Below are 21,106 nucleotides of genomic sequence, written 5' to 3'. Positions count from 1 at the left end.
AATTAGAAGCAGGGTTTCAAAGACAGATTTGCATATCCATCTTCAAGGAGCATTATTTAAAATACCTAAAAGGTGGAAGCAAGACAAGTGTCCACCAACAGATGAATGGGTAAATAAAATGTGGTAGATACATCCAATGGAATATTATTCAGCCTTAAAAAGGAAAAAATTTTGCCACATGCTATACCGTGAATGAACCTTGAGGACAGTATGCTAAGTGAAATAAGCCAGACACAAAAGGACAATTACTGTACGATTCCACTTATATGAGGTACTTGGAGTAGTCAGAATCATAGAGACAGAAAGTAGAGTGGTGGTTGCTGGGGGTAGGGGTAGGGAGAGTGGAGAATTATTGTGTAATGGCTATGGAGTTCTACTTTTGCAAGATGAAAAGGGTTCTTGACATTTGCAAAAATGTGAGTGTCCTTAACACCACTGAATTGTACACGTGAAAATGGTTAAGATGGTGAATTTTAAATTATGTGTGTCTTAAGCATAATTTAAAAAATATGAACCACTGAGGTATGTATAGCTCTTTCCTTTGATCCTTATAATAACCTTGAACTGTTAGAACGGTCCCATTTTATAGTGAGGAAGATAAGGCTCAGGGAAGTGAAGTGAATTGCCCAAGGCACATAACTAGAAAATGGTGAAGCAGAGCCTCATACTCGGATCTCCTGGTTCCATGCCCAATGCTGGCTTCCCTCACATCAGGGGAGAGAGTGTATAGTTGAATTAATTTGACCTCTGGTTGAAATATATGCAAGAAATCGAGACTTAGCAATTCATGGGAAAAAAAAAACTATAAATGTGTACATGTGTATACGCGTGTGTGTGTGTGTGTGTGTGTGTGAGAGAGAGAGAGAGAGAGAGAGGGAAGGCGGACTGGGGGAGGGAGCATGCAAGCAAGCTCCCAGACACCTGCTTCATGCTACTTCAATTTCCCTCCCTCCCTGAATCTTCAGAGGGCAGGTGTGAGTCAACTGTAAACATGATGAGAAAAGGTCACCCAGTAGTCCCTCAGATGGCAAAATGAGAAGTGACTGGCGTGGAGATTGTCTGGCTACGTGGAACTCAGCCTTTTAAGACGACCAGGAAAGACCGTGGCTCCCTTTGAAATGGCTCCATTAGCTGTCCTCTCACACCCTACCTCCACCGCTTCTTACCTCCTGGGGAGACAAAAGATGACAAAATGTGCTTACAAAACTAAATCAGACCTAGTGAGAGAAAGGGGGGGCAGTGGGAACAGCACTGAGCACGAGTCAAGCCCAATCCTGCTTGCCCAGACCACCAGCTCCCCGTGTAATGCCAGGCACACCCTTCCTCAGCCCCAAGGGCTGGGCTGCTATTCCTACCACCATTTTCATATACTGAATTCATACTGAATTTAGACGGTAGAGCACACTCTCCCAAGGGGAGTCAAAAATACAAAAGGATCAGCTAGCCTCTTCAAAATAGCTCTTATTTATCACCGGCTTACTGGAATTTTGATGGACACCTCACATATAGTAGCCCTAACCTTTCTACCACTTGACAACTTTTTATGATGAGACTACACTGAGAGGTAATATCACATTTACCAGAGTATTTGCCTAGATGATAAAGAACAGAGTCAGAATTTGTCTATTTCCAAAGTTAAATTCAACAGCCAAGTTATACAGAGCTATGGAAGCATGAGGAAACAAGGAAGAAGTTAGCTCTACCCGTCAACCCCTGGGAAAATCTTCATGGAGAAAGGGGGCACCAAAGTTGCAAGAAAGCAATTGACAGGTAGATGGTGCATTTTATGAAGCAAGAACACATAAGCAAAGTCAGGGTGCTGGAGAATACAGATTTCTAGAAAACGATAAATAATCCTGTCTGGTTTAAGGGTAGTTGTGTTCTTTGCTTATGTGTTCTTGCTTCATAAAATGCACCATCTACCTGTCAATTGCTTTCTTGCAACTTTGGTGCCCCCTTTCTCCATGAAGATTTTCCCAGGGGTTGACGGGTAGAGCTAACTTCTTCCAGCTGTGGCTGGAGACCATAATTCCACCAGATGGTAAAGAACTTTGAATGCTGTACTAAGAGGATTAGAACTTACTTATATAGGCAACAAGGTACCACCAAAAATCTGTATCAAAGGATTTATCAGCCATTGTCAGTACTGCCTCCTTTATAAGTATTCTTTACATGTCGTGAAGAAATTAAACCTATCTGAAGTGTTTCAAAGAGGAGATGTTTGTTTTCATTGCATCTTCCATAGACCATGGCATCACCAGCTGACACCACCCACTAGGTGAGCAATGGTGTGGTGTCAGCGCTTAGAACCGCCTACATGCACAGTGAAGTCAGCTAACCTCACTGGCTTTTTTCCTAGAATAATAAGACATTTTTCTTGTTTTGTTTTCTTTTCTCTGATGCTTTAGGAAGGGTTAAGAAACTTCAAGGAACTTCGAGCCAAATTTCAAAAGCTTGATGTGCCATCTCTTCCAGGACCTATTAAATTCTCGGCAGGCATTCCTCAAAAGGGTGACATTGGAAACACACAATCAAGAATTTTGGCCAATGGGAAACCCCTCTCGTCCAACCAAAATCCGCTCCCACCATGCTGTTCTAGTGCAGAACCCCAGCTTCTAAAACCCCAGGAAACAAAGTTAGCCCAGAGGAGTGAGATTCAGAAGTGTTCGAATTCCCCAGGACCTCCGGAAAGGTCTCCTGGTTCTGCAGTAAATTCCCAGAAAACTTCTCTACTGTTAGACATGAGTCCGTTGAATGCCGAGATAACCAACAAGAGGAGAGTCATGGTGAAGGAGAGCTTCAAAGATAAGCTCTGGAACTGGGAGAAGGTTTCATCTCAGAAGAGTGAGTTGTCTTCAGCCTCTCTCCTTGCCAGTTGCGCACGCAGGGCCTTCCATCCGGAGGAGCAGATAAGCAGAGGGCTTCCTCCAAAGGAACCCAGGAGAAACCTGGAAATAAAAGGACCGCAGACCCTGCCTTCCCAGAGGCACTTGATGGCCCAAAGAGAATCACTTGCCTCTCCTGAAGATCCCACTTTTCTACTTGTTCAACATGGCAGGAAGAGCCTAGAAAACCCTCTTCCTGAGAGGAGCCCAGGGAGGGGCTCCTGCCAGCCTATCTATGAGAGTGAACTTGCCAGCCAGGCCCCAGGTGAGATGTAATCCCTGTGGGCCCAGGGGAGGGGCCACTGTGTTTTTCTAATTTAGAGCCTACCAAAGTTCATGTATGATCTGGGTGAATTTTGCTCCAAATGCCAGGGCAGGTATTCTAGGCCCATCTGCCAAATTGTAATTTCAGGTTTGGGTAAAGTGCTTAATCTCCTGGAATTCTATTGAAAGATAGTTTGGGCAAGCTTGGGTTTGAATCCTAGCTCTACTTCTTACAACAGGCACGAACTTGGGCAGTCCACTTAACCTCTTATAGCCTGGTCTGCTCTCCTGTAAATCAGATTCATCACCAATCTGCCCCAACTTGGTAAACAGCACAGCCATCCTCCTAGTTGCTCAGGCCAAAAACCTAGGAGCCATACTCTATTCCTCTCTCCCTCTCATTCTTTGCATCCACTCCATCAGCAAGCTCTTGGTTCTACTACCAAAATATGTTCTGTATCTCTCCACTTTGGTCCATTTCTGCCCTCTGCCCTATCTATACCACTGTCATCTCTCACCTGGACCACAGTGGTCCAGCTGGTTTCTCTGCTTCCACACTCTTGCCCTCCACTACCCTATTCTCCCATCAGGCATAGTGATCCTCTAAAGCACAAATTAGATCACATCACTCCCCTGCTCAAATTCAACTCTAGCCATCTTACACCAGCTAATGCCATTTGGCCCTTCCTACCTCTCCTTCTACCACCTTGGCCTTCTTGCTTTTCCTTAGATAAACCAAGCTAGTTCCACCCCAGGGCCTTTACACTTGCTGATCTCTCTGCCTGGCACAAGCTTCCCCCAGGTCTTTGATGTCTCACTCCCTCACTCCATCATGGTCTCTGCTGAGGGTCACCTGTTGTGAGTGGAATTTGTGAGTCACCATCTACAATAACCACCCCACCTCCGTCAGTCTCTGTCTTCTTATGTTGCTTTGGTTTTCTTCATTGCCCATCCCTACCTTGTATATTGTTACATATCTGTTTGTTTACCTCAGTAAAATGTAAGTTACATAAGGATTAAAAACTGTCTTCCTTATCACCATATCCCCAGCACCTAAAAGAACAAGGCCAGGTTCAACAGGTCCTCAAAACCTATTTATCGACTACTTGAATGAATGGGTGGATGGACAGGTGGGTGGAGGGATCTCCTGCTTACAACCATATATGTATTTAGAATAGAATCTAAACTATTTACTACTGATTTCATGGCTCTGCACCTTCTGAGCCCTGCTTATGGATCTGACTTACTGCTGCCCTGGCTCATGAGTGGACACACTGGATTTCTTGCTATTCTGTGAAGAGACTTTATTGTGCTCGGAACATTTACATTTGCTCTTTCTCTTCCTAGAAAACTCTTCTTTGAGCCCTCTGTAGCTACATTTAGGTCTAAGTTCACATGACACTTTCTCAGATAATCCTTCTCTAACCTCTGTATCCAAAGACCACTGCCTCGCCGTGAGCAGTTGGCACTCGTTCCTATCAGCCTGTTTTATTTCTTTCATAGAACTGACAGGTCTCTGTGATTACCTTGTTTGTGTGTTTCTCATCAGTCTCCTCCTATTAGAATGAAAATTCCTGAGGGCAAGGCTCTATCTGTTCTTGTTCTTAACTCTATACCCAGCTTCTAGAATGATGCCTGGACTGTAGTAGATAAATTGTTATTGATGAAGGGATAGGAAAGTAGAATGAATGGGAGGAAGGAAAGAAGGATGGATTGCCTACCTGACGGAGCTGTTGAGGGGATTAAATGAGCTGACCCATGTCCATCTCTTAGCACAGTGCCTGGTAAAAATTAGGAACCCAATTTGTAAGGGATCATTCATTTTCACTACATCTTCTTAATTTGATAAAAACTGAAGTTTCTGACATCATGACTTATAATCAAAGCCTAAGAAGAGAGGAGCTTGGTCCTAACTGATGTAACCCCTGCTAGTGGGGCAAGAAGGAAGCCTCCCTCCTCCCCCCTCCCCCAGCCTCTTTGCTCTCAGAGGGCAACAGGGCTCTGAGGAAGTTGTATGGAGGCCAGCGTCTTTATTTTTTGGCATGGATGGTACATGTAGTCAACCACTGTATTATGTGAACCCCAAATCAAGGCACTTGGATCATACAAGGTTTTATGCTATTTTCACTGTAAGAGGCAGATACGATTTTCATATATAACATTGGAATTTCTGTTGGAGTTTGGCTTCTGAGCACAGAAGGACGAAATGTATGAAATTGAGATTGTCCTGGAAAATTCCAGGACACAAAACCCCAAAATCCACAGGTGCCCACATACCTCAAAGTTAGCCTTGTCCCAGGCTATGAGTCCTGGAAATCGGAGATCAATTCGTCCTCTTTATAGCCCCCATGTTATTTGCATGTCCTAAGTGATTGAAGCATCCTTTTGGGGAATAGTCACCATCCATTTCCTTGGAAGTAGGCACCATGCTCGATGCTGGCAGAGATTGGTGTGGCCTGGTGCCTGCACGTGAGCAGCTCTCACTCGATGGGAAGATGGACCCACCCCTCTCATATGCCACAACACTGAGAGAGGTGTTAACAATACGTTGTGAGGGTACAAAACAGAGAGTGGTTAATTCTCACCTCGATTTTGAAATCAAATAAAGTTTCCCAGAGGAGGTGTCATTGGAACAGGGCCTTAAAAAATGAGAGCTTTCTAAGAAAGAAGTGAGGGAAGAGCATTCCAGAACCAAGAAGGGCATGAACAAAGTCTTGGATATACGATGGCTTTTTAAATCAAATTTGGAGAATTGAGAAGCCATTGGTGTGAGTGAAAGATATTTGGGCTTGAGGTTGGGAAAGTAGGATGGTAAAGGGTGGTAAGAGAAGAATCTGGAAATGTGGATTGGGGTCATGTGGTATTTACATGCCAGAGGATGAAGTACATACATGGACGTCCTGCCGAGGAAGCCAGGCTTCAGCCTCGGGCAGCAGGCTGGTGACATGATCAGCTTTGCGTTTTGATCAGGGCACTCTGGCCAGTAGGAAGAGAATAAAGGGGAGAGAGACTGAGGCAAGGACTGGTCAGTTTCACCCAAGAAGATATGAATGGATAGTAATAACCTGCATTATCTTCTTATTATCCATGCTCAGAGAAACAGCCAGTTGATAGGCATCACCAACTTCTCAAAACGAAACCACTGCCTTCCATCAAGTCCCTGGGTCCTCCTCCCCCAAAGCCTCCGAAGCCCCCATTCGTGAACCTCCAGGCCTTCCAGAGGCAGGCAGCTGCAATTTCCAAGGTCCACAGGGAAGGTAAGAAAACGCACAGGGCCCCGCACACAGCCAGCCAGCAGGAGTCACGGTTCCAACACCCGTGTCCCCTCTGTTACCTCCCTCTCCGTGTCAGCTCCCAGGTGATAATGCCCAGCTGCTTTTCCATGGGGCTGGGCATCCATCCCTGGTTATTTCACGTACAGGCTATGGCAGCTTGCCCGTGAAATGACAAATCTGTGGGAATTGGCCCCTTATCACTCCTGGGCCAGCCCGCTTCCCCTGAGAGCATTGCATTTGATCACTGGGAATCTGTCCAAGAGGAAGAAAAAGAAAAGTAATTGAGCAGGGAGCAGGGAGTTTGTGTGTTTCCTACAAAGCCTGTGTTGTCAACACAATCAGTGCAGTAGGAGAGGGGAGAGAGTGAAAAGGGAGGAAAGGCACTGTTAACTTGACCTGTGATCCTAATGGGGGTCCCTCTGGCCTCTGTGATCTGCCTTTGGTAATTAGCTGAAGGGCCGCCACCCCCGCCCCCACTGGCCCTTTCCAAGAACTGAAGCATCCTGCGAAGTCCTTCTTCTGTGCTGTTTTGTGTCTTCCTCTGCTCCTTAAAGAAACGCCTTCTCATTCCCTCTCCACCTGCACCGTGCTCTGATCTTGTTGACACTTCAAATGCCTTTGCTTATGTTTGCACTAATGAAACATGAGGCGAACACACACTTTGGGGTGCTATGTAGTGCCGTGCTAACATTTGTCTTACTGTGGCCACGAGCGCCAGCAGATGGTACACTCAGCTGATGCCATCTTGCTTTGTTCATTTGACCACTTTGAACAACCTCATGGCAGTTAAATTTCTTGAACTCAGTGGTTCTCAAAGTTCAGCCTGCACCAGAAGCACCTCGAGGACTTGTCAAGACACAGATCACAGGGCCCTATTCCCGGAGTTTTCTGGTTTATTCGGTCTGGATTGGGTGCCTAAGAATTTGCCTTTTTAACAAGTTTCCTGGGGGGATGCTGATGCTGCTGGTCGAGGGACCATACTTGGAGAACCACTGCTGCAAGTCATCTTAAGTCTTATCCTAAAAGAAAGTTCATCTTGTGTCCCCTTGTGCATGCACCTAATCTCAGTTGATTTGGCCAAGACCCCCTAGTACCAGCCCTAGTCCCCCAAGGTCCCATTTCCTCTCCACCAAGATGAACCAGGAGAAACTCGCCAGACTGCAAGCCCAGGTGCACATTGGTGGAAAAGGAACAGCTTGCCGGAAGAAGGTGGTTCATAGAATGGCTATAGCCCTAGTTCTCCTTTTTTTTGTTTTGTTTTGTTTTGGTTTAAGATTTTATTTACTTATTAGAGAGAGAGCATGAGAGAGCATGCATGGGGCGGGGGAGGGGCAGAGGGAGAAGCAGACTCCCTGCCGAGCAGGGAGCCCGATGCGGGGCTCGATCCCGGGACCCTGGGATCATGACCTGAGCCAAAGGCAGACCCTTAACCGGCTGAGCCACCCAGGCGCCCCAAACCTTAGTTCTCCTTAAAGAAGTGAGGGGTAAACAATACCTCTGGTATTGAAGAAGTGAATATGGTCACATACCAAGGAACCACGATCCCTTTCCACAAGCCTAAGGTCCAGGCATCAGGAGCAGCGACAGCCGTCACCATCATGGGCCATGCTGAGGAAGCAGCTGACAGAAATGCTACCATTGTCTTAAACCAACTCGGTGCAGACCATCTGACTAGTTGAGGACGACTGGCTGAAGCTCTGCCCACACAGTGCGTGGATGGAAACGCACCACTTGCTACCAGAGAGCAGGAGGAGGAGGAGGAGGAGGTTCCAGACCTTGTGGAGAATTTTGACGAAGCTTCCAAGAATGAAGCAAACTGAATTAAGTCAACTTCTGAAGAAGATGAAACTTGAAGAAGTGACTGGGAGCTGCTGTTTTATATGATGACTGCTTTTTAAAATTTTGTTCGTGGATCTGATGGACTCGAGATCTCTAGTATTTTTAAGCCCAAGCCCTTTGGACACTGCAGCACTTTCCAGTTTTTGCTTAGACACTATTTGTTCATTGCAGCTCATTAACCTGGAGAAGCCTGGGAAGTTTGAAACAAGGTTAATAAAGTTCTTTGCCTGGTTAAAAAAAAGAAAAAAGAAAATGAAAGAAAAGAAAACAAAAGAGCTCTCTTATAAGTATACTTTAATAATAATTTGGCCACCTCCATAACAGAGAAGGCTAAGTATGATTTTTATAAACCTTAAATAATTCAGACCTCAAACCCTCTCTCTGAAAGCGAAGAAGGTTGTCAGAGAACATAGAACAAAGCACCAAGTCTTCTGTAGTAAAATGGCCTTTGTAAATCCCAGCTCCCCGACTCACTAGCTATTTAAGTTTGGGCATCTTACTCACTGAGCCTCATTGTCCTTATCTGTAAAGTGGGGATGACAGCAGCACTCATCTCTCAGGGTTTTTGTGAGGATAAATGAGATGAGTCATGGAAAGGGTTTAAACAATGCTTGGCACACCAGTAAGCTCTCACTAAAAAATGCACGCTATCATTATTGTAAGCTCGTGTTGAGCAGCCACGCTCTCTTTGCCCTGGGTGCTGTGAGAGACATGAGAGTTAAAGAGAGAACCCCCCCCACACACACACAAGTTCTGGTGCTCCAGAAGGTCAGAGTCTCATCCTAAAGATCAAGATCGTATATATAGAAACACCATATAGTGTGGGTGAGTGCTGCGCTGCAGGACGGAGGGCCCCCTAGGTGCTGGGGGGCAGGGAGGCTTGGGGCACCAATGAGTTGCCACTCCTCATTTTGTCTCTGGGGTCAGGGCATTGCACAAAGTTCACTTTTGTCAGGCTGCCACCTATGCCCCTTTTCACTCTGCCTCTTGCTCTTGCAGCAGCCGTGGAAGAGACCTGCCTGCCTCCAGAGAGGTGAGTACCTGTTTCTTAATTGTGGGGGAGCATAGAGCATGGCGCATTGACAGGCCGAGAGCGGGCAAAAAGCACAAGGCAGGGCGCCTGGGTGGCTCAGTCGGTTAAGTGGCTGCCTTCGGCTCAGGTCATGATCCCAGGGTCCTGGGATCGAGCCCCGCATTGGGCTCCCTGCTCAGCGGGAAGCCTGCTTCTCCCTCTCCCACTCCCCCTGCTTGTGTTCCCTCTCTCGCTGTCTAACTCTGTCATATAAATAAAATAAAATCTTAAAAAAAAAAAAAAAGCACAAGGCAGGTGTCTGTGTATCTCAGAAGGGTTGCAGGAAGAACAGATTTATAAGCAACAAACTGCAACTTTTGTTTTAGAGGCGAGATTAAATAAACTGCATTTAACTGCTGTGCTGACATTAACTTGCAAAGGTGGTCCTCTGAGCTACTTTTATTTATTATACAGCTGGGTTCAGTAAATTGAAACATCAGCTTCCATAGTAATAAATCAAATTAGAGGCTGCAGAATGCTGTGGGCATTGGTGTGATGTTAGGACTTGGTAATGGGACAAAAGACCTTCTGTTTTTGCTGTACTTATTCTGAGAATTTTGCCATGTAAGTGTCAGGTCGTTAATTCACTCAACCAAATATTATCTGTTGAGTCCTTTGATGTGTCATGCATTGAACTGGCTACTTTTTACAGATTTTCTTGCTTCCTTTTCTCAAGGCTGCAAAATTGCCACTGCTGGCCTCATTTTATAGCTAAAGGCATTTGGGCTCAGAAAGTCTGGCCACTTGCAGAAACATGATTCCAGCCCAAGTATCCCCAAACTATTTTTTCTATTGAATATAATGGAAACATAAGCTTGTGTAAGTTTGAGGTATACAAGGTGTTAGTTTATACATACATAAATCACGGTATGTGATCATACACTCCAGCAGCGTTAGCTAACACCTTCATCTCCTCACATAACTCTCATTTCTTTTTTGTGTTGAGAACAGTTAAGATCTAATCTCTTAGCAACTTTAAAAGTTATAACACATTATATTTTTTACCGTAATCACTCTTTGTACGTTAGATCTCCAGAACTTATCTACTAGTTGTAAGTTTGTACCCTTAAACAACTTCTCCCCAATTTACTCACCCCTCAGCCCCTGGTAACTACAATTTACTCTGTTTTTACAAGGTTTGGTTTTTTAGGTTTCATGTATAAGTCATACTCTACAGTAATTGTTTTTCTGTCTGACTTATCTCACTTAGCATAATGCTACCAAGGTCCATCCATGTTGTCACAGATGACAGGACTTTCTTCTTTCTTGTGGCTAAATAACATTCTATTGTATATCTACTTCACATCTTCTTTATCCCTTCATCTGTTGATGGGACACTTGGGTTGTTTCCGTATCTTGGCTATTGCGAATAATGCTGTAGTGTTAACGTGAGTGTAGCAGTCTCTCTTCGAGATGCTGATTTCATTTTCTTCAGATACATACCCAGGAGCGCTGGATCATATAGCAGTTCAATTCTTAATTGAACTTCTATACTCTTGTCTGTAATGGCTGTACTAACAGGTATGCCTAAACTGTTTTGATTGTATCACATCACTTCCCTCACAAAGATGTTCCTTTTCTCAAGAAGGTCAGCCTTAGAAGAAGTAAGCATAGGGGCGCCTGCGTGGCTCAGTCATTAAGCGTCTGCCTTCGGCTCAGGTCATGATCCCAGGGTCCTGGGATCGAGCCCCAAATCGGGTTCTCTACTAGGCGCGAGAAGTCTGCTTCTCCCTCTACCACTCCCCAGCTATGTTCTCTCTGTCAAATAAATAAAAATCTTTTAAAAAAAACCCAAAAAATGGGGCGCCTGGGTGGCTCAGTCATTAAGCGTCTGCCTTCGGCTCGGGTCATGATCCCAGGGTCCTGGGATCGAGCCCCACGTCGGGCTCCCTGCTCCGCGGGAAGCCTGCTTCTCCCTCTCCCGCTCCCCCTGCTTGTGTTCCCTCTCTTGCTGTGTCTCTCTCGGTCAAATAAATAAAATCTTAAAAAAAAAAGTAAGCATAAAAACAAATAATCATATTATTTACCAAATGTTTATAATAGTAGAGTGTGTTAAGTTTTCTAATAGGGGAGAGTACAAGAGTTAGAGGTTGTGCAAATATGGGAGTGATTGCCTGTCCTTGGGAAGACCAATGAAGTCTTGATAGAAAATGTACCCATTATCTTTTGCTACAATCATACTACATGATAGGCAACAAAATATCCATAGCACAGAGCAGGAGTGTGGGTTTGGCTGATCTGGACTGAGCTCAGCTGGTATTGCTAGTATGTTGCAGACTACCTAGGCAGTTTTGCTGATATGGACCGGGGTTGCTCATGTGTAGGGGTCAGGCTGCAGCCGGCTGATCCCAGATTGCCTTGGCTGACATGAGTGGGGCAACCTGACTTAATACCAGCTGTCTCACCCTCCAGCAAGTTAGCTGAGCAAAGATGTTCAGCCACAGCAGACAAGCAGGACAATCCCCATTGCACAAACACTTTTTCAACTCTGTGTGTCATATTTGCTAACATCCTCTTGGTCAAAGCAAGTCACATGGCCCAGCTTCAGAGTGGGAGGACGCCAAAACTTTACCTAAAAAGGGGCAGGGATCCCGGAAGGAAACATTTGCAGGGAGTACTGAGGATTGACATGTGCTGGGTAACACAGGGAGGGGTGCTAGAGGCAGAGGCAGGAGGCGTAAGGAAGCAGGTCTCAATGGTGAAAATTAGAAATAGGTAAGTAGAATTGGTGTGGAAAGGGTGGTATGAATGGAGAGAAATGCTACTGCAGAGGAAGACAGGAGCCAAATCTTGGAGGTTCTTGTCCACCAAGGAACTGACCATGGGTGTTGGGCATGGTTCATGTGTCCCAGGAACTCCTAGTTTAGTCACCCATTTAGAAGAGTTAAATGACTGCACACGGTGGGTCAGTGAAGCCACATTCTATGTGCATTTATGTGAAAGAGAAAATTTAGACAGCTAAGGCAATGATTTGCACTGCTTACTCGATGAACGTGGGCCCCCCCAGTGTGACAGTTTGAGGGGACAGTGTAATTCTGCTGTGCTCTGAGCCAGTCTTGGCTCCCTCAGGACTCGCATTCCGTGAGCATCTCAGCGCGACTGTATGTGTGCTGTGATCGTAGTGTGTAACTAGATCGGTATTCTTCCTACAGTTTGGCTCTGAAATAAGCTGACTTCTTCTCTGGCCCTTTAATCAAAGACAGCAGTCTGTTTCCACATGGAGGACAAACTTGCTTGACGGGCAAGTATTGGGAAACAGTAGCAAGTCTCCAATGTGACAGCTTCTTCCTAAGGGGTTTGGGAGGGCAATCGGACTGTTGTGTCCTTTCACACTGGCTTTAGAACCTAACCATCATCAGAAATGAGGTTCGTTGTACCTCAGTTATGATATGGGCCATAGTGTTGTCAGAGTACAAAGCAAAACAGACAAAGAGGGACCTGGGATACTTAGGGGAGGCTTCATGGAGGAGGAAAGATCTTCAGATGTCTCCTGCATGATGGGTCTGAATTAGTAGGTTTACTTATTCCCTTTTGTGAAACTGTACAGTAGGTGAAGGCAGGGCACTGTTCCCAGAAATGACCACATTCCTAACTTATCATTGGTTAATGGATGATGGATAGACCAATGGATGTTCAGTATAGAAATAGAACATGACTAAAAACAAGGCAGTAGTAATAAAGTGGAGGATGAACAGACACAAAGTATTCTGATGTGGAAGAATAAGAGATGAGGTTGGATCCTAATGTTAATTACATGCCATGCTGAGGAGTTAGGACCATAGCTTGCAGTGATGAGTTTAAACAAGTAAATGGCATGATGCTGAGCAGCCTTAGATACAACTTCCATGGAAACCAGTGCTTGTTTGGAAAGAACATCTCCTGTGTTCATGGTATTAATCTTCAGTACAGATATTAGATTAGGAACAGAATACATTGGGTCTCATTACTGGAAGGGGACCTGGCAATTATTAACAAATCTGGGGTTTTTAATCTGAGCCCCACCACTTAACATCTGTATAACCTTGGACAAATGCCTTAACCTCTGCAAACCTTACTTTCTACTTATGGAAAATGGGAGGCTGATAAGACCTAACTCATATAGTTGTGGTGATGTTAAATGCAACAATAATTGTAAAGTGTTGAGTGCAGTACCGAGCATCTAGAGACTGTTCCATAAAGCTTGCTTAGCTATCATATAACCCCCTCCAAAGGCAGGAATCCATGCTCAGAACCTTAATCTCTTCAAAAGTCCTTTGAGGAGGAGTTCATTCCCTGAAGAATAAGAGATGAGGGGCGCCTGGGTGGCTCAGTTGGTTAAGCGACTGCCTTCGGCTCAGGTCATGATCCTGGAGTCCCGGGATCGAGCCCCGCATTGGGCTCCCTGCTCAGCAGGGGGTCTGCTTCTCCCTCTGACCCTCTTCCCTCTTGTGCTGTCTCTCACTCTCTCTCTCAAATAAATAAAATCTTTAAAAAAAAAAAAAAGAATAAGAGATGAGGTTGGATCCTAAAGTTAATTAGGTGCCATGCTGAGGAGTTGGGACCGTAGCTTTCAGTGATGAGTTAACTTAAACAAGTAGTATGTTTTTCTTGTTGGGGCAGATTTTATTCATTTAACGTATATTTTTTTTTATTTAAATTCAATTAGCCAACATATAGTATATCATTAGTTTCAGATGTAGTGTTCAACAATTCATCAGTTGCACATTCAAAATATATTTATTGACTGTCTACTATATGCCAAACCCTCTTATATATGTTGAGAACATAGCAGGGTATAGAGTAGACAAAAGTATCTTACATGCATGCACACATACATGCACACACACATTTGTTTTATTTATTCAAAAGTCCAAGGTCAGCTGGGACCAAAAACTGACATCCCTACCCCAGATTCCCAGCCATCTGTCCAAGATCTGCTCATTGGTAGAGTAGACAGGGTCTTTACCCCTCCCTTACCTGACAGTTCTTAAAATATCTAAGGACTACATTCTGTTAAACAAAACTTTCATCATTTTCAACCATTATTCCCAAAATAGTCTATGTTTTACCCATATGTTTTTTAAAGATTTTTATTTATTTATTGAGAGAGAGAGAGAATGATAGAGAGAGAGCATGAGAGGGAGGAGGGTCAGAGGGAGAAGCAGACTCCCTGCTGAGCAGGGAGCCCGATGTGGGACTCGATCCCGGGACTCCAGGATCATGATCTGAGCTGAAGGCAGTCACTTAACCAACTGAGCCACCCAGGCGCCCCACCCATATTTTTATAGATATATGTTTTTAATCATCTTGTTAGAAACTCAGTGCATTTACAGTAGCCACTTTCGCTTTTGAACCTTCACATCCTGCATTGTGTCCTGCAACGAGTACAAGTCTGGAGTCAGATTCCCATAGAGTCAGACCCCTCCTCTACACCTACGACAGCTCAGAGCTTTGATATATACATCTGTGAAGTGGACACAATAGTACTTCATTGATTGTCATGAGGACTAAGTGAAATAAATTGCATAAAGCATGGAGTATACAGAAGATGCTCAATGAGTTTTGGTGTCCTCAACCCTTGGCCTCTCCATCCCTTGTTATCTCTGGGATAAATATCTCATTAGTTCCCAAAAGTGCAATGACTCTTTGGAGGTTATTCTTTGTCTTCACTCTTTCATGCAAACCAAGTTGGCTGGCATCCCTCTTGAATAAGCAGCCCCTATTTGTATGAGCAAAGCAGGTTAGTCCCAGGGCAGCAATTAGCGCTGGGTCTCTGTCAGTACTTAGCAGAGTCGGCTAATATTTTATTCATTAGCTATAAATATGGCTTTTCTCCCATTAAGAAGTGTCAGAGGGTAGTCCTGACTCAGGAAATCTCTGACTCAGACATTAAGGAAGGGAGAGCCTGCCTATATCAGGAGAGAAGATTCATACAGTATAGTGTTTCTCAGATGAGGGTCCATGGGTAGGTCTCAGGAGTCCACCATTTTCTCTCCTGAACTTTTAAATTTTGTATTTCATCTTACTGTTAGTCTTTAAAAGATACTATAAGCCTATTTTGAGTCTTCCGGATGATCTCTTTCAACCTAATATTTTGGAACACACTTTTTATTTGTGTTTTTGATATTTCTACCCCCTGCCAAGTGAAAAACACAGACTCCTCCTAGGGCCGGGCGGATTATGTGACTATGTCTAGAACCTGCGCTAGATAACAGCGAGGGAGAGATCCTGTGGAAATGGGAAGAAATGCCTTGCCCAAGGCGTTCAAGTAAAATATTGATAGAACAACAACACTGTGGTAAAGCAAAATGCATCTGTAATCTTTATTTGAATAGTGGTAAGTGCTATAAAGAGAATGTTTCAAAGAGCATTCAGATAGTAACTGGGGATGGGGAGTGGGATAAAGGATGTGTAGGATGATCAGGAAAGGCCTGAGTTGGTGACATTTGGGTTGAGACCTGCATGATGAGGACCCAGTCACGAAAGGTCTAGGAGATGGACATTCCAGGAGAGGGAATGGCTGGAGCAGTGTCTCGGGGAGACCTGTGTCTGCACGTTGGGAGGAAGGAGGGGGGCAATAGCTAAAGCACAGTGTGCTGGTGGAATGGTGGTTGTCTTGACAGCTGTGGAGTGAATTTGAATGCTGCTCTCTAAATATGTTGGGAAACCAGAGGAGTTTTAAACCAGGGAGTGACATGAGCTGATATGTGTTTTGTAAAGATCACTTTGGAGGCTACATAAATAATAAACTTAGTGTGGAAACAGGTAGAAACAGCTTCAGAAGCCATTGCAACAACAGAACAGTAACAATAAACAGAGCAATTGGCATTCATATTGGTGGTGTTCTAAGCACTTTAAATGTATGACTCCATTTATGACAATCCTAAGAGGTAGATGATATTCCAATTTTATAGATGAGGAAACTGATACACAAGGAGGTTTAATCACTTGATATGGACAAGATGGTAGAAATAGAGATTTTTTTTAAAAAGGGACTCAAGATGTATTTTGGAGGAAAAGCAGTGATTGTGGGATCAGCTGTGGAAAATGAGACGGGTGGGCAAGAGAGGAGTATAAGACCATTTCCAGGTGATTTGCTGTTTCATCATTGTTGGCATCAGTATGTATGGGGTCCTTGGCACATCATCAGTGCTCAGTACAATACTGACCCTTCCTGAAAGCTATTTGGGATTTTTACTTAAAACAAGCATGTCTTACATGTGCATGGAAGACCAGAACCTCTTAGGACTAGTTTTTAAGTTGTTTGGAACTACAGTGTTCTTTCGTGAATGGCTGCGTTTCAGATAGTCAAGACTGGTATAGACCTGCTCTGACTGACCCACAGCAAATCAGGTTCCTCATGATGGTATCTGGGAAGTGAAGGTGGGCCCTCACATCTCAGTGCGCTAAACTGAATCACCATGGGGCAAGAATGCAGACAGGGGCTGGGGCGCCTGGGTGGCTCAGTTGGTTGGGCGACTGCCTTTGGCTCAGGTCATGGTCCTGGAGTCCCTGGATCGAGTCCCGCATCGGGCTCCCTGCTCGGCAGGGAGTCTGCTTCTCCCTCTGACCCTCCCCCCTCTCATGTGCTCTCTCTCTCTCTCTCATTCTCTCTCTCAAATAAATAAATAAAATCTTTAAAAAAATAAATAAATAAATAAATAAATAAAAAGAATGCAGACAGGGGATTTTTTTAAGCCTGTGCCTTATAAGTTTTAGACCCAGAATATTCAGATGGCTTCAGCTCAAGCCACTTCAATGAATTCTTATTATCCCTTTTTAATTGGGTTTCAGAAACACAACAAGGCTGCTGTTTGGCCTATTTTTCTAAGGGCAGTGGTGGCAAGAACAGTCCATTTATTTGGGGGTCTTCTTTCATATTTTCAAGTATTCCTCCTTTAAAAAGAAATTCACCTATAGATTCTGTTTATTGAACACTTACCATAGACAAAGGCTTGTTCTCCATACTTAATGTCCACTCTCTCATTTTAAAACTCCCAACCAAAACCACCCCATGAAGTTGGTGGTTAACCGACTCTCTGACCATAGAGTCAGCTTAAGGAATCCAAGATGATGCAGCTGGATCATCACCCTTGCAGAGTTTGACCTGGTCAGCAGGGCTCCAGAGCATCACCTCTCAACCACCGCTGCAGACTGCCTTCCTGAGGATTCACGTTGGATCTTTACCTACAAAGAAGGCAAGGTTTAACAGACGCATGGCCTGCTCTACAAATTGAGCCTAGACATTCCCCAGGCAGGTGCTCTTGAATACCTCTCCTGCCTTAGAATTTCTTTTTCTGTCTGCAGAAAGGTCTGAGTAGGGAGCCTGGCCAGGGTGGAGCTAAAGTATCAAAGTGTTTGGAGCCAAGTCTCACCTTTTCTCTTTAGTGGCATTCAGATGACAAGCTGGAAAAATTCATGACTTAGGAAGAAATCAGGCAATAAAGTTGCAGACTTGGAGCCTATTTTTGTACATAGGTTTATTCAGAAAGGTTGAATGGAAACTAGTCTTTGAGTATTACCACGTGCTGGGCATTGCTTAGCCCTTTACACCTGTCAGACTCATGTTAGCCCCATGATCATCATCTGAAGGCAAAAAACTGAGGGCTCAGAGATTTTTCATGACTTGCCCTGAAGTATAAGATAGTATAGAGCTAATCTGGGATGTGAACTCAGGAGTGGATGTTTATAAGGATTTTCAACTACACTATCCTGTCTCAGAATTTTCCCAACATGAAAAAAAAAAAAAAAAAAAAAGAATTTTCCCAACGTGAGAGATTTTTGGAGGTTATCTGTTAGATTCTAAATTCCATGATTGTCTTTCTCCACCTTTCTCACCACCAGGAAGTACACATGCAAGTAATAATTATTTAATGACTGAGTAAGGGATGGACCAATTGAGTGACAGATTGAGGGAGAAGGATAGACAGATGAAATGATACCACCTTCCATGAACTTTTATATAAATAAAGAAAGCATTCCTAGGCTCTCTCATCTGTATATTTTGCATTGATCTGCATGTCCAGTATCCTGTCCTTCTAATATTAAACAAAGCTAAATAATTAGAACAGTCTGAGCCCTTGTTTGCCCTTGTGTATCAAGGAAGGGCTCTTGCCATGGGAAGACATGGACTCACACGAAAGCTTCTCTGTCCTCTGCTCCTTCTTAGTCTAGCATTCAGCTCCAAGTGACACTGCTAGGAAGCTTGTCCTTATTACTCTAGCCATCCTGGAAGGCACCCCCCTCTCATGCCCCATTCAGTAGTTATTTACTGAAACTAATCATTGAGCACTTCACTTCCATTTTACATTTAAAATAAAATTCAGAAACCCCAAACTCCTTACCAGGGCCAAGAGAAGGCCCCCCATGTTCTGGCTACCCTGTACTCTCTCCCCTGTTCACTGTCTTCAGCGCCCTGACTGGCCTTTTGGCCTCTCCTCAAACACAGCAAGCATGTTCTTACCAAGCACAGGTTTTTGCTTCTTCCTGTGTGCAGGGTGATCTCCCAGATCTTTAGCTGATGGCTCCTTTTCATCGCGCAGGATTCGTTCAGTCCGTCAGTTAGTCAGTGACTGTTTATTGAGCTCCAGCTATTTGCCAGACGTGGTTCTAGATGCTGATAATGCAACAGAAAACAAAGTCTGCCCTCGTGAATATGCCTTTTAGTTGGGAAGAAGGGCAGAGAAGCAAATAATGATAAAATGTAAGACAATGATAAATGCTTACATGTCCACTTCCCCGACCACACCTGTGTATCCTGTTGCAAGGTGCCATCTGTTCCATGCAGAGGCCTGCTTAATTCTTCTGTTAGTACTTACTAATGCTTCAAATAATAATTATTCTGGTTTATTTTCTTTGTTATTCTACACCACAAGAGTCTTGAGTTCAAGGACCTTGTCTCTTATTTGCTTTTATATTCTAGAACAGTGCTTGGCACAGAGGAGGAGCTCAGTGAAAATGTTCATGATGTGACATCATCTGTCTGTCTGTGTAGGAGTTTTCAGTATCACTCTGAGCATCAGAGGAGGATCCAGACAACCAGGAGCCTATAATGTGACAGGCATTGTATTTGTCATGAGGGACCCAGCAGTGAGTGATCTACAAGATCACAGAGCAAAAGAGAAAAAGTTAAAGTAATGAAAAGTAATGAAATGATTTAAAGATGAGGACAACTACTAAGAATCGTATAAAGCAAAATGTTATATAGTTAGAGATGGTGGGGAAGAGGGCTATTTGGAAAAGAAAGTAGAAGAAGGACTTTCTTGAAGGCAACCTATAAGGGGAGACCTGATGGTTGAGAAAGAGCTGGCCATACAGAGTCATTCCAGGTGGCAGGAACAGCGTTTGCAAAGTCCTTGAGGTGGGAGAGAGTGTGGCATCCTTGCAAGAGAGAGAGGCAGCCAGTGAGGTCAGAGTGTCCTGGTGGAGGAGAAGAATGGTTGGACAGGAGTTTGGAGAGGTTGCTGGAAGTGAGATAATAAAGGGGAGGCACTTGATGGTTTTGTAGTTGTTGCTGTTTTTCATTAAGAATCATAGGAAGGGGGAGCCTGGGTGGCTCCGTCAGTTAAGCATCCGATTCTTGATCTCAGCTCAGGTCTTGATCTCAGGGTCATGAGATGGAGTCCTGCATTGGGTTCCATGCTGGGTGTGGAACATGCTAAAAAAAAAAAGAAAGAATACTAAGAAGCCTCAGAAGAGTCTTAAGCAGGATTGTGATAAGGTTCAAATCCTCTTTTTAAAAGATCATTCTGCAGTCCCATCCATGTTGATGTGAAAGTTGGGTATTCATCCTTTCTGATGGCTGAGTAATATTCCATTGTATATATATACCACATCTTCTTTATCCATTCATCTGTTGAAGGGCATCTCAGCTCTTTCCACAGTTTGGCTATTGCGGACATCACTGCTCTGAACATTGGGGTGCATATGGCCCTTCTTTTTCACCACATCTGTGTCTTTGGGGTAAATACCCAGGAGTGCACTTGCTGGGCCATAGGGTAGCTCTATTTTTAAATTTTTGAGGAATCTCCACACTGTTTTCCAAAGTGACTGTACCAACTTGCATTCCCACCAACAGTATAAGAGGGTTCCCCTTAGCCCAGTGATGGCTATTAAGGAGGGCACGTACTGCATGGAGCACTGGGTGTTGTATGAAAACAATGGATCGTGGATCACCACATCAAAAACTAATGATGTATTGTATGGTGACTAACGTAACATAATAAAATTTTAAAAAATAAATAAATAAAAGATCATTCTGACCACTTTGTAGAGAATAGATTATAGAAGGAGCAAAGAGAATGACACTTAATTTGTATTTTAAAGAAAAGGTTGGAGTTTGTGAAGAGGCCATTGATGATAAGGATCTGACAATGAGGAGAGCCACATATATGGAAACACAGCAGCAGAAAGCATCCTGGTGTTTTCAGGAACCATAATCTGACATGTTTAGAATGGATAGTAGTGGGGTGTGGGGGGGGGCAGTGCAGCATGGAATAGTTCATTAAGTGTTGGCTGAATTATACTATGGACTTAGATGGTACTTTGTATACTTAACTGTATATGATTATATACAGTCTGTTTTTATTATTTCCGAGATTCTTGGGTGTTCCCCACCTTCCTGTCTAAATTATAAATTCTTTGAAAGCAGGGAGAGGATCTACCATCTCTTACCAGCTGCATAATTGAAGTTTGCTTAGATGGAATGCTTTTGCAACACTTGAAAATTAGAAGATCCAGCTAGTACATTGTAAAGGGTTAAGAGCATAGACTTTGGGTCAGATGACCTCAGA

General features: G+C 44.0%; 1 protein-coding gene across 1 annotated transcript in view; it reads left to right on the top strand.

The window, feature by feature from the left end:
- Positions 1-2,399: 2,399 nt before the first annotated feature.
- The window catches only part of FYB2 (FYN binding protein 2), a 95,613-nt gene continuing 76,906 nt past the window's right edge, over positions 2,400-21,106 (top strand). The window contains 3 exon segments of the mRNA XM_081818489.1: positions 2,400-3,150; positions 6,245-6,406; positions 9,263-9,296. Of these exon segments, the coding sequence (XP_081674615.1) occupies positions 2,400-3,150; positions 6,245-6,406; positions 9,263-9,296 (947 nt within the window).

Source organism: Leptonychotes weddellii, chromosome 4, assembly GCF_054177405.1.
Source record: "Leptonychotes weddellii isolate Sample4059 chromosome 4, ASM5417740v2, whole genome shotgun sequence".
Lineage (NCBI taxonomy): Eukaryota > Metazoa > Chordata > Mammalia > Carnivora > Phocidae > Leptonychotes > Leptonychotes weddellii.
This window is presented reverse-complemented; position numbering and strand designations above follow the sequence as displayed.